Source organism: Drosophila willistoni, unplaced genomic scaffold (genome assembly GCF_018902025.1).
Source record: "Drosophila willistoni isolate 14030-0811.24 unplaced genomic scaffold, UCI_dwil_1.1 Seg243, whole genome shotgun sequence".
Taxonomy (NCBI): Eukaryota; Metazoa; Arthropoda; class Insecta; order Diptera; family Drosophilidae; genus Drosophila; species Drosophila willistoni.
Window position 1 is genome coordinate 6,363 of NW_025814208.1, and position 17,474 is coordinate 23,836.

At 38.6% G+C, this 17,474-nt stretch overlaps 1 protein-coding gene across 1 annotated transcript; it reads right to left on the reverse strand.

The window, feature by feature from the left end:
* Positions 1-217: 217 nt before the first annotated feature.
* On the reverse strand, positions 218-10,222 carry LOC26528939. The gene is made up of 3 exons (XM_047012730.1): positions 9,824-10,222; positions 638-810; positions 218-536 (listed from the first exon to the last, which is right to left on the reverse strand). Exons 1-3 carry the CDS (start codon positions 10,220-10,222, stop codon positions 218-220), a joined length of 891 nt encoding a protein of 296 aa, XP_046868686.1.
* Between the last annotated feature and the right edge of the window lie 7,252 nt (positions 10,223-17,474).

Here is a 17,474-nt window from a genome sequence, read left to right on the forward strand (position 1 = left end):
ACTACAATGACATTAATACAACAGTTGACTTTATTTAAATTGACTGTTAGAAAACGTTTGTATAGGGAAATGGATTGCCCACAAGACGGCCTTTGTTTCCTGAAAACCTCAACCTTTTTAGCTCTTACGATATTGAGACTATTTGTGATTTAAAGCAGAATTAACTATATTTAATTTAGCGCTTACTTAAACCTTACACACATTCAAGTCAGACAGTTTATATCGGTTCTTTGGTTAACTTCTTCTCTTTGCCCGCCGAATCCTTTGCCGGCTTCCAGACGCTGTAGGCCAAAAAGGACTTTTTATCAAAGTCCCGACCCCAGCCCGAATGGCCGACAGAGGAGACAACAACTTCATGAGAGGATTCCTTGCCTCCGCCGCCGCCACTCAATAGTTTCTTGATGCCAATTATGGATGCCAATACCAGCGCCAATTTAAAGACAATCAAGGCTTTACCGGCCAGCATAGCCAAGGCTCCATAGGCAATTGGCACAAATGTGCCACTGCCCTTTTTATCCTTCTTCTTACGGCCAACTCTACAGAGTTGCTATCCGTGTCGCGTAGATCAGGGAATTTAATCTACAAAAAAATAAGCAAATTTGAATAATCCTTTAACTATAGCTTGATCCGCCATAACTGTAGAGTGTGATCTTGAAGAAAATTGCCAACACGCTTCACAATCATGCTATTCAGGACCTGTTCCTTGGCATGTACTCCACGCGGCAGTACAGCCTCAATATCCTGTTTACTGATCGATGGCAGCTTGGATCGCTGCTTATTGTCCGGACTGCTGGTAAGAAACTGAACACCCTCACCCAATAAGTGGCCAAGCAGAGCAAACGTGCGTGACCATTAAAGATGAATTTCCTATTCGACATAGCCTTTATGTAAAAACCAGAGGGCCGGGACTAACTTCGACCGCGTCAAAGTTTGTATACCCTTGCAACATTATTGGAAACTTTTTCCTTACCTATAGCCATCAAAGTGGAAAAACGTTTTATCTAAAAAGGCTAATATTGCGAAACAACGGCCTAAAATCTTAGCATAGGAAAGAACGAAGATATTGATCAAAGTCACTGTTTTCCTCCGATCGTTCCTATGGGAGCTATATGATATAGTTAGCCGATCTTTATCAAATTTGGCACAGTCATTAACAGATATATTAAACTAACAAATGTTTAATTTGAAAGTAATCGGGTCAAAAGTAACGAAGTTATTGGCAAAAGTCACTGTTTTCGAAAGATCGTTCCTATGGGAGCTATATGATACAGTCACCCGATCTTGATCAAATTTGGCACAGTCGTTTACATGTGTAATTAACTCACCAATATTAAATTTCATATTTCAAATTTCAAATATTCGACAATAGCTCAGAAAATAACTAAGTTATTAAGAAAAGTCACTGTTCGTGACTTTGTCATTTGTATGGGAGCTATACGATATAGTGATCCGATCCGGCTGAATCCGAGATATACGACGCCTGCTGTATATACAAGCCTACATGCAAAATTTCAGCTCTGTAGCTCTTACGGTCTAGAAGGAGTTTGCGTTGATCCAGACGGACGGACAGACGGACAGACGGACGGACGGACGGACGGACGGACGGACGGACGGACGGACATGGCTATATGACCTCGTCTCGTCATGCTGATCAAGAATATATATACTTTATATGGTCGGAAATGCTTTCTTCTATGCGTTGCACACTTCTGACCAAATTAATATACCCTTTTTGCAAGGGTATAAAAAAAAAAATACTTATACTTTGTGTTTAAGAATAAACACCGTGTCCATCTGAAGCGGTTTCACCAAATCAGATGCACTAAAGAAAATATAATACAACTGTTCTTTGGCACAAACAACTAATCTAGCATATGACTAGAATTACAATCAGCCACACGCGTTGTGGGAAAAAACACTTGTAATTGTAAACTAACCCAAACGATCACAACGGCAGGATGTCAAGTGGCCGACGCCGTGCCTAAAACAATAATAATTTTTCAACCCCCGAATGCGTGGGTGTGAGTCGTACTAGAATAAGATCTCCTTAAGAACAATTGTTACCTCCTAGAGCCTAAGATTTCCTATATAAACTCCATACTTTAGTAAATAAAATCAGTTCATATTTTGAATTCAACGAATGAAGATTGGGTTATTTTCTTTCTCTCCGGGAATTCCCTATTCACTTTGTAAATAGCTATGTAGGCGAATTCTCTCTTGGGGCCGTTTATTAGATAGTAAAAAGATTTTCGGTTTTCTTTTCTTAGTTTGTCATTGTTTCGGTTTTATGTTCAAATGCTTTTGCTTAAGACGAAAGATACAAATTTACTTTGCTTTGCTGTTAAGTTTATTGTTGCATACTTTGCGGCAACAATATAAGATCTAATATCTAGATCCTTTTTCCATCCACTATTACCCTGATCATGCCCTAGCACAAACCCAAAGCGAGAGAGAGAGACACGACAATTGAATTTATGATAACAATAACAATTTCAAAAACCGCTTACGTGAGTGCTAAAAATGGTAGTTGACGCTGTAGTTGCTTCGCTTTCTACTAAACAAATATATATAAACACATATATGTATGAATCTTACAAAGTCCAGTGCAATATGCATAGATAAACCGAAATACTCTTGCTTGCAGCATGGTTGCTGTTGCTGTTGCTTTCTTTGGTATTTCAATTTCACTTTTGATTCGCTGTACAAAATATTAATTAGTTGCCCGTCAATTATAGAACATTGAACTTATCGTCAAGGGAACCTTTTTAATACCCACATACATTTATTGAGTAACCTTCCCACCCAATTCGATTTAATAGAAGGCGGCCATCCCCTTGGTTCTAAGGCCGAAGCGTCGAGGCGGCCACCAGGTCCGTTTCCGAGAACACCGGGCGGCCCTACTGGCCCAGATTAACAACGATCCTCCACCACCCTGGGCAGAAGGATGCAGGCTGTGGTACAAAATAGATGACCTGGAAAAAGCGCACCAGAGAACCAAACCGGGGGGTGGCAGAGCCATATGCAGCGACCAGTAACAGCAGCAGATGCAGAAACAAAAAAAAATTAACAAAAAATAATAAGAAAAAAAAAAAAAGGGTGTATATATATACACTAAAATAAAAAATACACAAAAAAAACATATATATATATACAATTAAATAATAAATTCCAATCCGCATTATATACCCCAACATACCCTAACGAAGAGCGCATGTCAAACATGTGCACTCAAAATTGCACAAACAACGTAAACACACGTGTAAGGCTTGTCACGATCAAAGCGAGCTTCTGAAAAAAACTTCAATAAAGTTCAAAAAAAGCTCAACTAAATTTCACGAAGCTTGCAAGCACACATAAAGCTTTCTGATCGCAGCAAGCTCGACAAGATCAAAATTGCCCAATAACAAAGTCTAAATACCCTATAAGAAAAATTACATCATTTTTTTTTTGGAAACAATTAAATATTAGAAAATAGAATTTTAAACAAATTGAAAAAAATAACAAAGAAAAAAAAAAGAAGAATCAAAATTTTTTATATATTACAATATAAAGAAGAAAAAAAAATGAAATACTAAGAGAACAAAATTATTTTAAGGGAAATATAGAAAAAAAATTTCAGAAAGCGTACAAGTGCCAAAGTAGTAAAATCTTCACTGAGCTAATATACAGTTTAAATCAACAACTAATAATCAATTACTTTCACTCGTTGCAGAGGACGGACGTGTTTTTTTTGCGCTTATCAACTTTTATTTTTTCTCGCGATTAAATACTTTTACATAACTCTTAAATTATCGGTTTAATTAATAATAATTTCAACATCCGAATTTTATTTTCATTTCGCGAATTCTTGCTATCGCTTTTGTTTAAATTTAAATAAATCAAAACTTACAACAATACTTGCATTAGCGGTGTTGTTGTTTTGTTTATCTCTTTTGCTTTTGTGTCTTTACCGTTTTAACTAACTCTCGCGCTCTTGCGTACAAATTGTTGTTGCATGTGTTCAATTTGACGCGCTCTCCCGCTCTTTTCTATTCTTGATTGATTTGCGCTCTCGTCTTTTGCCTACCCGCGACTCTGTGATACGTGTTTTTGTTTTTGTGTTTTCATTTTTATACCCTTGCAAAAAGGGTATATTAATTTTGGTCAAAAGTGTGCAACGCATAGAAGGAAGCATCTCCGACCATATAAAGTATATATATTCTTGATCAGCACGACGAGACGAGTTCAAATCGCCATGTCCGTCCGTCCGTCCGTCCGTCCGTCCGTCCGTCCGTCCGTCTGGATCAACGCAAACTCCTCCTACACCGTTGGAGCTACAGAGCTGAAATTTTGCATGTAGGCTTGTATATACTGCAGGCGTTGTATATCTCGGATTCAGCCGGATCGGATCACTACATCATATAGCTCCCATACAAATGGCAAAGTCACGAACAGTGACATTTCTCAACAACTTCGTTATTTTCTTAGCTATTGTCGTGAAATTTAATATTGGTGAGTTAATTACAGATATAAACGACTATGCCAAGTTTGGTCAAGATCGGGTGACTATATCATATAGCTCCCATAGGAACGATCTTTCGAAAACAGTGACTTTTATCAATAACTTCGTTACTTTTAACGCGATTGCTTTCAAATTAATTATTTGTCAGTTTAATATATCTGTTAATGACTGTGCCAAATTTGATAAAGATCGGCTAACTATATCATATAGCTCCCATAGGAACGATCGGAGGAAAACAGTGACTTTGATCAATATCTTCGTTCTTTCCTATGCTAAGATTTTAGGCCGTTGTTTCGCAATATTAGCCTTTTTAGATAAAACGTTTTTCTACTTTAATGGCTATAGGTAAGGAAAGAGTTACCAAAAAAGTTGCAAGGGTATACAAACTTTGACGCGGTCGAAGTTAGCCCCGGCCCTCTGGTTTTTTATTCTTTAGTTGTGAAGGCCTTACTCTGCACATTAACCCTTGTGTCAGAACTGGTCAGTATATTCTTATATACAGATTTTTTACCTTTACAATTTTTATTTTTTTTTTTTTTTGTATTTCCTTTTGTAATTAAATTAAACTTTTTGATAAAATGGTTGTCTGCTCAAAAAATAATTGCATAGTTGCCACTAATGCGGTTGACTCCCATGATTATATTCTTTGTTGGTTGTGTGACAATGCGGTTCACGTTAAGTGTGCAGGTTACACAGGCAGAATCAAGGAGTCTATTGCTAAAGGTGGTGGCTTAAAATATGGATGTGATGCTTGCCGGGAGGTCGAGAATGAGATGCGCTCTTTCATGAGGCGGACTAGAGATAGTTTTGACACTTTAAGGGCAGGTTTTAATAAACTCCAAGCGGAGTTTACTGCGGTGGAGACTCAGTTCAAAAGTTTATCGCTTATGAATGAGCCTCCGAAACGTAAAAGGACCAGTCCTTGGGGTGTTTCTGTATCTGTATCCGGATCCGCCAGCTCTTATCGTCCCCGACCGGTCTCATGCACCGTCCACTCCTAAAGTACAGCAATTGATATCGTTTAAGAGCCCGGTTGTGAATGCTATTAGTAATGAATTACCGGTATTACCTGTATTACCTTATTGCCGATAGTTCTAAAAGTATCGAGGGCCCCGTAAACAAGTTGACTGCTGCAGTGGGTGACTTGTCCAACGTTACTGCTGCGGCTGACGCTTCGGGACCGCGGCCTCTCGTTGGCATACCACCAAAGAAACATATATTTGTTTCTAGGCTAGACCCTGTTGTCACATCTGATGATGTAATAGCCTATATTCGGAAGAAAGTTAACGTCTCGAATATTGCGGTGGAGAAGTTTAAATTTTCTTATTCTAGGGACATTTCGTCCTTTAAAATTAGTGTTTCTGCCAATATCTTTGACACTATATGTCGAGAAGATTTTTGGCCTAAACATATAATAGTTAAGGAATATACAGTAAAAAAGAAAAATCGTCAACCGATTCGCTTTCCTACAACAACAACTAATACTATTCCTGCCACATCAGCATCTGCTGTCAAAAAACTAGCTTTGTCCTTAACCTGGGTTACCAGAACGTTAGAGGACTGAAATCTAAACTTCCTAATCTCTATGTAGATAGTCTTTCTTTTGAGCATAACATTCTAGCATTCATTCTACATTCTATTCACAGAGACGTGGCTAAAACCTGATATTGCTGATGCATCGGTTTTTTCCACAAACTTTTCTATTTTCAGACGTGACCGGATTTCTCGCATAGGTGGTGGCGTTCTGATAGCTGTTGATGCTGCTTTATCATCTGAAATGATTCAATTTTCTAGTACCCAGGAGATTGAGTTTGTCGGTGTTAAAGTAAATTTTAAATCTTTTAATGCTTTCATTATTTGTTCCTATATTCCACCATTGTCAGATATGGTGGTATATTTAAATCATTTAGAGGCAATTCAGTTTGTCTCCTCTTTAGTTTCGAGTCAAGACATGGTCATAGTTGTAGGTGATTTTAATTTACCCGCTTTAGCATGGTCACTAACAGATGAATCTACCACGTTGCTGCCCTCTTTGTCACATGACTTTGTTGATGGCCTTCTAGGCTTATCTTTATCCCAAGTCAATCCTGTCTTAAATTTTAATGGAAAATCGTTAGATCTTATTTTTGTATTGGATTCTTCTTATTGTGACGTTTCTAGGATCGAACCATTTGTTCTTCCAGAAGACAAATTTCATCCTACATTAAATTTAAAAATTGATTTGCCCTTGCTTTCACCATTACTTGGTTCAAATGAGTTACCTCTAACTAGGTGTTTTCGTAAGACTGACTTTGCCAGCCTTAATTAAAACATTGCTACTACCGATTGGTCTTATCTGTACAATTGTAGTGATATGAACTCGGCTGTTCGTTTTTTCTATGATACTCTGAATTCACTCTTTGATATTTGTGTGCCTCTTGGTAGGCTGGAGCGGCTTAACATTTGCAACATTTTTGCAGCTCTATTATTTCGCCATCTCAACATGGGTTTGTGAAACGTAGATCTACAACCACTAACCTTTTAGAATTTACATCAATAATTATCAAGGGGTTCAAAAATGGTAAACAAACTGATGTCATATACACTGACTTCAGCAAAGCCTTTGATTCCGTTTATCATACCCTATTACTTTCTAAGCTGAGCGACATTGGGTTTCCACCCCTTTTCCTTTCTTGGGTTCGAGAATATTTAACAAATAGAAAACAGAAGGTACTTTTTAAGTCTTCTTTTTCCGTTTCCATTTCTGTGACTTCTGGTGTACCCCAAGGTAGTCATCTTGGCCCTCTGCTCTTCCCACTATTTATTAACGATCTTCCATCAGTCATTGTTCATTCGCGTGTGCTTATGTATGCTGACGATGTCAAGCTTTGTCTTACTTATAAAGATAGAGATTCATTTAGTCGGCTACAAGCTGATCTTAAAAACTTTCAATCCTGGTGCCAGTTTAATCTACTAAATCTTAACACTACCAAATGTAAGGTAATGACTTTTTTTCGTAACTCTCCTCAACTGGTCACTTATATTCTATACAACAACCCTTTAGAACGTCTAAATAATATGAATGATTTGGGCGTACTTATGGACCATAAGTTAAATTTTAACACCCATATTTCCACCACGGTCGCAAAGGCCATGAGTGTCCTGGGTTTCATTAAAAGATGGTCAAAAGAATTTGATGACCCCTATACAACTAAAGTTCTTTTTACTTCGCTTGTCCGTCCTATTTTAGAGTATGGATCTTGCATTTGGTCACCTCAATATGAGTCGCACCAGATTAGACTAGAATCCGTTCAAAAGCAGTTCTTGCTATTTGCTCTTCGTGGCTTAAGCTGGGATCGCAATGTCAATTTGCCTTCGTATTCTAGTAGACTTCTCTTGATTAACCTTCTGATTACAACCTTCTATCCCCTGTAATCGGCTCAGAGTTTTCTATTAATATGCTTAAAACATCTATCCTATCCCATTTAGTTAATAGATAGCTATAGTATTATTTGTTTGTCTGTCTTTTCTATTGTGTATTTTGTCCACGCGATTCGTGCCGTGCGTTATACGGCTGCACCCCTCGGTCGGTCGGGTGGGAGGTGGGCAGTTGTCTGCTTGGGCTCGCGCGTAACAAACTTTGTCCTGGTGTCGTAGGGGCCACAACGATACTATATAGAAGCAACTTTTGAACCTCTAGTAGCAAAAGACACAGAAGAACCAGCTGTAAAAGATAACCCACAAGACATTCAAGATAATACAAAACCAAAGATGGTGCAAACAAAGATTACATTTCTTTATACAGCTTCTAAGCTGATTCAGGAGTATGATGGTGGAGTAGAAACACTTCAAAGTTTCATAGATTCACTGGAAATAATCAATGAAATAAAAGCAGAACATGAAGAAACAACTATTAAACGCATAAAAACAAAACTAAAAGGGGACGTTAGACTACTAGTAACAAATGAAAATACTATAAATGGTATAATACAAACATTAAAGAAAGAAATTAAGGGTGAAACAGTTCAGGTAGCAGAGGCAAGATTAATGAATTTAAAACAAAATGGCAAGAACGCAAAAAAGAAACAAATAAGAACTCGTACAATAATAATAGAAATTATAATAACAATTACCAAAATAGAAACCCAAATGATAATACTAACTATAACAATACTAGGAATTACAATAACTATAGTAATAATTATAATCGAAGAAATTATAACAATAGAAATACAAATTATCCTCCTAAAACACAACAAAATAATAATGTCAGATTTACAAACATAGAAGGAAATTCGGAAAACGAAAGTCCTCTGATGTAAAAAGTCGAACAAATAAAATATATAGTTTAAATTTCAACATAATAGCTACATAACTTTAAACTTTGACGATGTAGGGACAACAAAATTACTATTAGACACAGGAGCTGATGTATCACTATAAAAAAAAAAAATATTAAGAAAAGACAATACAGTTGACTTACAAAGACGGACAAAACTTGGTGCAATAGGCAAAGACGTCCTATTTACAATAGGTGAAACCAATCTAAAGATTAGCAACCTCTCAACGGTACACACCTTCCAAGTAAAAGAAAATGATTTCCCCATCCCATGTGACGGAATCCTGGGGCTTGACTTTATAAAAAAATTCAATTGCACACTCAATTATTCCACCAACAAATTGATAATTGTAAGGAAGCTCTGGCTGGGTACAGTTCTCAGTCCCAGAGTCCCGTCTACAGAACATTTATTTGATCTGGAGACCTTGATGAGTATTAGGATAGGGGACTGAGACCACATGAAGGGGAGAAAAGGGAAGGGAAAGGAGTAGGAGGAGAGTCCAAGAGAAGTAGCAACGACTGATCTCAATTTCCACTCGTCTGCCAAGCGAAGCCCGCCAAGATCCGTTGCCTCTTGGACTGGGAAAGGGAGGCGTGAAAGGAAATATTAGTGTGGTTATTAGAAAGGGATGGTGAAGAGGAACTGCAACAACTGATCTCGTCTGCCAAGCGAAGCTTGGCCAAGTTGTGACTGAGCCTAGAGACCAGCGACTGACTTCGTCTGCAGGAGAATAACTCATCCTGACGAAGTCCGCTGATCCTTCGGCTCCACTCAAATAGTGAAGTGGCCAAGGAAAAGGGAAGGGAAAGGGTATACATAGATTCGGTGACGAATAAAGAAATAATGCCGGGTGTGTTAAACGTTAAAAAAAGAACTACAGTTAGTTTTCATGTTGGGATATTTAATGTGCCCTCCATGGGCGTATTAAAAAATAAAAGTAAAAATGAAGAGGGGCCCTACATGAGAGTAGTTTAAATTGCAATGATAATGTGACTCGTCACACGGTGTCCTTATTTCGAACGGACGAAATGGATCGTGACTCGCCCGTGTACTTTAACGTCGATACGGAACAGTTGATCATCCGCCCACATGAGGAAACGGTGGTTTGTGCGGGGTCCATCGTGACGGAGTACCGCCACCCTATCTCGGACTTCAGCGGGTACTCGTCTACCCGGGGTGTCGACGAGCCATTCTGGTGGTGTGAGGACATAATTGGACGCCGCGGGGGTGGCCTCCGGCACATAAATTGGCGTAGATCGGCGCAAAGGGCCTCGCGACGTTGGTCCAGGGCTGGCGTGACTCTGGATTGTTTCGGGCAGGTTTGCCTTACAGGACCAGTGGATACCGTCGAATCCTCCAAACGAACAGGGCCGGCAGACTCCGCGACTTGACGGGTGAGCATTTTGCCCGCTGGTTTCATTTGCGCAAAAAGTATCTTTGGGTCACTCGCAAAGTGGTTTTCCTGATCCCCAAGTGGCCAGCCGTCACTACATTGTGACATTCCTGTAGTACTTGGTCTCGACACTCTAGGGGAACGCATAGTTGCCAAGGTGTAGAATCGTGGTCATCTGGGTGGGGGTCTCGTCTGCGATAAATCTGGCCGTTCTCGAATATATAATCTGAAAAATCCGCAGGGTGTTCCGTGACGTGCTGCCGCATCTTTAGCCACCATTTGCACTCCGGTTCTACTAGTTGTCCAAAGGTTGTCGCGATAAGGCATCGGCAATCACGTTCAGCTTACCTCGTCTATAATGTATCTCGAACTCGTATTATTCCAACTCCAACTCCCATCTGGCCACACGCCCCGTGGGATTTTCTATCGAGTTTAGCCACTTGAGAGCCAAATGGTCCGTGATCACCTCAAAGCAATAGCCTTTCAAATAGCAACGATATTTCCTGATGGCCCAGACTATTGCTAGGCATTCTTTCTCAGTAGTCGAGTAGTTTTCCTCCGCCTTCAAGAGACGTCGACTAGCGTAAGCAATGACTCTTTCAGCACCGTCGAGAAACGACATTTGTCTCGGTTGATTCTTAAATTGGCTTGACGCCGAAAGACTTCAAGCAGGTGTGAGAGGTGTTCCTCGAGCGCCTTTCCGATTACGATGATATCGTCTGGATAATCGAAGGCATGTGGTTCCATTTCGGGTCCAATCACGCTATAGAGTGTAACCGAAGTGCATGACTTTCCACTGTAATAATCCGCGTCCGGGCACTGTGAAAGCTATACACTCTCTACTTTTGACCTCTAAGGGTATTTGCCAATACCCACTCTTTAAATCTAGAGTAGAGATGTATTTCGCGTTCCTCAATTTCTCCAGGATATGGTGTATATGAGGCAAGGGGTATGCGTCACGCACTGACTGAGCGTTCAGTTGCCGAAAGTCTATACACATGCGAGTATCACCAGTTTTTTTACTTACCAACACGATTGGTGACACGTGAGGGCTTTTAGATGGTTCAATACGGTCTTCCTTTAGCATTGCGTCTACTGTTTCGTTGATAATTTGTTGTTGGGATGGATTACGGCGATAGTACCTCTGCTTCATGGGTCGAACGGTCTTCAAAACAATGAATCGAACTTAGTGATTTCCGCGTCAAGAATAGCTTGAAGTTCCGGCTCTTATGTCTCCTGTTCCATACTAGATGATTGTTCTGGCTTCAAGTCCTCGTCACGGATCTCAGCTTCTACTGAGGCTAATCGGGCGTCCATCTCGGTTACCGGTTTCTTTTTGCTGCTGGGCTGGCGTAATGGGTTTTTAAGGACAGCGTCGGGTGTTGGAGGCGGCAAGACTGCCAAGCCTGCCTGACATACTGGTTTGTTGCTATGCTGAGAGTCAGAGGTATCCTTGGGCGTAGCGGTCGTTTCTGCAGGATCCGGTTGATTTAAATGAGCATCAGGCTGCGTGTGGTCATCCGCCACTAGCGATGGCTGAATTGTAAAATTGATGGGACTGTGGGGCTAATCGAAAGGGGGCAACTGTAACAGATAACCTCCACAACGTATAGAAGTTCCTATGTTCCGAAGGAAATCCACTCCCAGAATAAGAGGGTCCATCATCGATGGCCTCGCCAACAATGTCATATGTACGGTCTGTGCCCCGAGACTGATGCTTGCCCTGAGAGAACTTTTGATCGCTGCACGAGTATTATCGGCAAGGTCGGGAATGGAGCGAAGTGCTGAAGAGCCACTTCCTCGTTTATGAAACTCTTGTTCGCTCCAGAATCCAAGGTAGCTACCATTGGTTTACTATTGACGAGGACATGGGGTTGGATGCGGTCTTTCTTTAGGAGGAGGGGGTTACTTGGCTGAAGTCCTGGTCTAGTCCCTCCGCCTGGCCCAGATTGAGACGGAGGTTTGGCTCGTTTCCCGAACGTCGGCAGCATTCGATGGTACGTACCCCCCTTCGTCCGCATTGCCAACAGAACAAAACACGGGGCTTCGTACATTCTCGTGCGAAGTGACCAGCTCCCGCACATTTGCGGCAAGCTGTGCTGGTATCCACGAGTACTTCAGAGAGTTGACATATCGCAGTCCCGTTTAGGCTGGAAGCTATATGATCCAAGGGCTTATTTTGAACGGCGTTGCTCCTTTTCCAAGAATGCGCTGAGTCATCGCTGCCTTGCTCCAATCGGATTGTCTCATAATTTACCACCAATTTAGTTAAGCCGGGTAACGTTTGGAAATTATTTCGTCGGGTATACAGCTTGTAGTCTGGTAATAGATTTTCGTAGATCCTGTCGAGTTCCTGTAACGTCGAGTAAATAGCTCTCTTCATTACGGTCTTCTAGATACTCGTTGTATGGTTCCTGATGGCGTTGCTTTCGAGCGCGTATGCTATCCTCTAGTTTCTCAAAATAGCGTGGGGGTAGAAAGAACTCTAAAAATTCGGACTTGAAGTCGACCCATGTTATCTCCCGATAACCGCTGGTTTGCCACCAACTTTCGTCCCGTCCTGTCAATAATATGGCTATCATCGGAGGCAGAGTCTCCATACTCAAACGGTACGTCGCGGCTCTGGTAGAGACCAGAGATTTAGAGATTTAGAGCAAATAGAGATTTGCTAGATGAAATAGATAGGATCGGTAGATCCGCTAAAGGCAATTCCCCATTTAGTTATACGTTCCGCGATCGAGGCATAGCTCCCAGTAGTACAGCCTACCATAGATTCATGGACTCGATTTCGCTCACTGGGTTCGATGTTGATCTATGAGCCAGGCATACCGAAAGGTGTCGGAGAACCGGAACGAGAACCAGAATGCGATTCAGAACGATAGTTAGTGTCTTGTGGCACCGGTAGTTGAGAAACAATTCCTTCGGGAGTAGGCGACGGTGCTCTAGACTGTGGTTTTACATCTAATTTCTTGTCCCCGGCACTAAATTGGGCTTTGATTTCGGCAAGTCGACTCAATACCTCAGGATGATAATCCTCCCTTGAGACGAACTCGCGGAAACGATTTCTTAGGTCTTCGACTATTCCACCGGTGTCTAATCCGAATTCGTCACAAAGGACTTCCAACTCGGCTTTGCGACGATGGTTTATCCAATGAACGCCCATTGCTATAATATTAGTAAGGACTCGGGGTCGTAGTATAAGCGATAAGCAGCCAAAAGTTGTCGGAGTTCGCCCAGTAGGCTACGCGATACTGTGTAAAGATGGCTTCGGTAAACCTTTAGACTATGATATGGATGTGCAATTTGACAAATGCGTATATATATATTTTCTTTAATTTTAATAAATTCTGCAGGGAAGGGGTCAGAAAATATAAAAATGTATATATCTTTGTTCAATTAAGAGTAAGTAACGGTGACGCGTAAATTAGAATTATCGCCGCCAGCGAAACTTTCGAGGTGGTTTTCGGTTTAAATATTTTGAACAAAATCTTTGCAATGGTTCGAATATATAAGAAAGATCTTGCCTGTTGATAGAATTAGATCCAGTTTGTTTATTTGAAATAGGTAAATCCTTGAATGTAGAACATAGTTATTGAGGACGTGATTGATTCTCCCTCGATGTTGCCCAAAGAAAATAAGCGTTTACTCCGATTAATGTTTAGAATATCCTTGAAAAAATAGTGGTCCTTGCTGCCGAATTTCCTGATGTCATTTGCATTAATCTCCGTTGGTGCTGAGGTATCCTTGAGCTTAGTTCACCTTGGCGATGAATGTCCTTGTCCTATGTCCTTGTTGATCCTTCCGTTGTTAATCCTTGTATTGATGAGTAGCCCTGTTGATGATCCTTGTCCAGTTGTTAAACTTTCGGATTGAAGCAATTTTTTCCCTCGATGTTTTCTTGTTGAGTTCCAAACACTGACTGCCTTTTCCAGTGCATATGCTTGGACTTAAATGGCCCCTTGTGCTTTACTCTTCCTTCTCTTTCACTCTGCTGCTTTGAGTGAGAGCGGTGGATTTTTAGGTTACCCATACCCAGGTCCCGTTCAACTCGAAGTGCGGTAGGTTACAGTCTCACTAATGACCTTGACTCGCTCTATCTGCTTCTGGTAACTTTAGCTCTTTTTCTTCTCTCTTGTAAAAATTTTTATTTTAATAAAACTAATTTCTATATGCGACTCTGTCGATGGCTCCGTTGATGACCCTATTGCTAGCTCTGTCGGTAACTCAGTAGCTGACTTCATTAATAATTCTCTCCGAACTATGCTGTTGAGGATACTATTAATCCTGTCGAAAACTCTGTTGATGACTCTGCTGATGATTCTGTCGAAACCCTGCCAGAGACTCTGCCGATTTTCTCACCTAGCATGGCATGACTATGTGCGTGTTATATATGTATATATAAAATTTTTTTTTAAATTTATTGCTCTCATTGCAACGAAACCCAACGCGCGACTGTACTTGCAAATCAGTGTGAATGAAGGAATGACAAAAAAAAAACCGGTTCAATCAAAGCTGTGTGTAAGTGTGAGATATAAATGGCAAGAGAATACTCGTAGCTCACACACACGCCCCGAATCAAACGGTGAATTGTCTATTCTCATTCTTACTGGCTGCTCGTATGTCCCTGTCTCTTTCTCGCATGTAACTGTCGCTTGCAAAGAAAACTAAAGCGCGAATTAAGATTGAGTCTGTTCTGGTTGAGTATTAAATCAAGACTGCTTTATTGAATCAAATCATATTCTGGTTTGGCTTACATCTAAGTGTTTATAATGTTTTCTTCTGGTCACTTTTCTTGTGACACTCTATGTTTAGGGAAACTGTCACTTATCTTGTGACACTCTATGTTTAGGGAAACTGTCACTTATCTTGTGACACTCTATGTTTAATGAAATGGTATTGTTTATGTTTACATTAATGTTTACATGTTTACATTAAAGTGTAGACCTCTTGGGTCGGCTGTTATGGGAAGTGTTGCTAATGCATAACTCCTCCCCTCTGAGAGTATGAATTCTCCTGAATTCTGTTTACATTAATGTTTATATTTTTCTTTTTACAGTATATATGTATATAAATGGATAAACATATAATAATAATAATAAAAAGTGTTAAAAATATGCCATTTGTCATTTTCTTTTCGTATTTAAGTTCTGTGATTTCTTTTAAATTGTCAAAATTATCTATTGTTACATGATCAAAGTTAATTGTGTTTTTATAGGTTTGATTCAATAGTTCTGTTGGATAAAAAAATTTTTCGTGAAATTCTGTTTTTTCGTTAAAAAATATTTCATTTAGAATTTGAATTTTACAGTTACCGAATTGAATTAAGTTACTTCCCTTAAGTATAATATTTCTTTTATCGCAATTTTGATATATTTTTGTATTCTTGGCATTTTTGATTATAATTGTATCATCGTCAATTTCTTCGATACTCGTTATATTGTTGAATACAAATTTGCAATTATTATTAATGGTACAACTTTTACTTAATTTTAATTCTTTTAAAATTTTGTTGGGTTCATATGTAAATGTTTTATTATTTATTTCTGCAATTAACTGATTTTCTTGGTCTATTTGTATATAATCTATATTTGGTATAGGAATAATTAACTTAACATCTATGGTTATAAATGATTTTGGGATTTTAATTGCGATTATGATGCAATTATTCTTATATTTTAAAATGCCCATACGGATTAGCTTTAATTTATAAAAATCAATGTCAAATTTATTTATTTCCTCTTCTGATAAAATTTCTGGTACGATTATATTGTTTTATGTTATGTTTTCCTGAATATAATTTATTTTGAATTCTATATTTTTTAATTTCCCCATTTGGTCATTATGAAGTATTTTCATTTCTATTTCTTGATTTTGATTGTCCATGCTTGTAAGTATGTCCTTGATTATTGTTCTGTCTTGTTTAATTGTTTCTGCTAAGTTGTGTATTGTTTTATTAAAATGTGTATTTATAACAATTTGTTGGTTCATGTCTTGTATAATATTATGGTTGTTTTGGTCAATATTGTTAAGGTGGTCTAAAATATCTGTTCTATCTTCATCGTCCATAATTCCAAAACGCCATTTGTATGTTGTTCCTACAATATTTAACATTCCTCTTTTTATTCTGTTGTTTGGGGTTATGGATTTTATTTTAGCTCTAATTAGATTTATTTCGGCTAATAGCTCCTTTTTTCCTGTGATGTTAAAATTTTTAATGTTTGTCTCCATTTGATTTATTATATTATTTAAAGGGTCGATATTAATAATGTGTAGTATAATTACTGTTTCATTAACTATTTCCGTGGAATAAGTTTGTATAGGTGCATATCCTGCATTTGATTGAATTGGTTCAATTTGTAATCTGTTTTGAACACACATTATAACATAAAAAATTATGAAAATCTGAGGATAAGAGAAAAAAAATTTTTGTTTCAAGGATGTCAATCTGTATTTTGTTGGAAATTAATTTTTTCCTGCTTTGACGGTCTTTTTATATTACATGGATGAATATTATTTAATGTTGTAATTCTAAAATAAGGTTCATCCTTATGCCTAACTCGTTTATAGTTTTTCAATTCAATATTTTTCAATTATTTTGTATTTGGAATTATGTACATTAGTTGTGCTTAAAATGCTTATGGTTGATCCTGTATCTTCTAAAATAATATAAGTATCTTCCTCTATTGTTCCTTTTATAAAAATTTTTTTTTCATCCGAGGCTAGTTGGTAAAAACTCTTGATTATCTGTGCTGTTTACTACTTCCTCATTTATATTATCTACACTCATTGCTTCTGCTGGTGGTTGCTGATTATTTTGTGGTTGCTGATAATTTTAATTTTGTCTTACGTTCTGACTCTGTTGTCTATTCGGATTTTGATACTGTCTCGTATTTTGACTCTGTTGTCTATTGGGATTTTGAGACTGTTTTACATTTTGACTCTGTTCAGTATTTCGGTTTGTATTTTTATTAGTTGTCTGTTTGTTATATGTACTATGGTCATTGTCATTTTTGGTTAATAATAGTTTTTTATTTAAATTTCCATAATTCAGACCAATATAATTTGCAAGTTCAATTCTTATATCTGTTAATGTTGTTTTATTCATTAAGGCAATGGCCATTGGACCACAAGATAATTCTTTTACTCTTTGAATTAAGAGACCACTTAATATGTCAACTAATCTGCTATTGTTTTCAAAGACCGAAAAATCAGTAATTTCCTCAACAATTGCTCTTACTTTAAAATCAAGGTCTCGAACGGT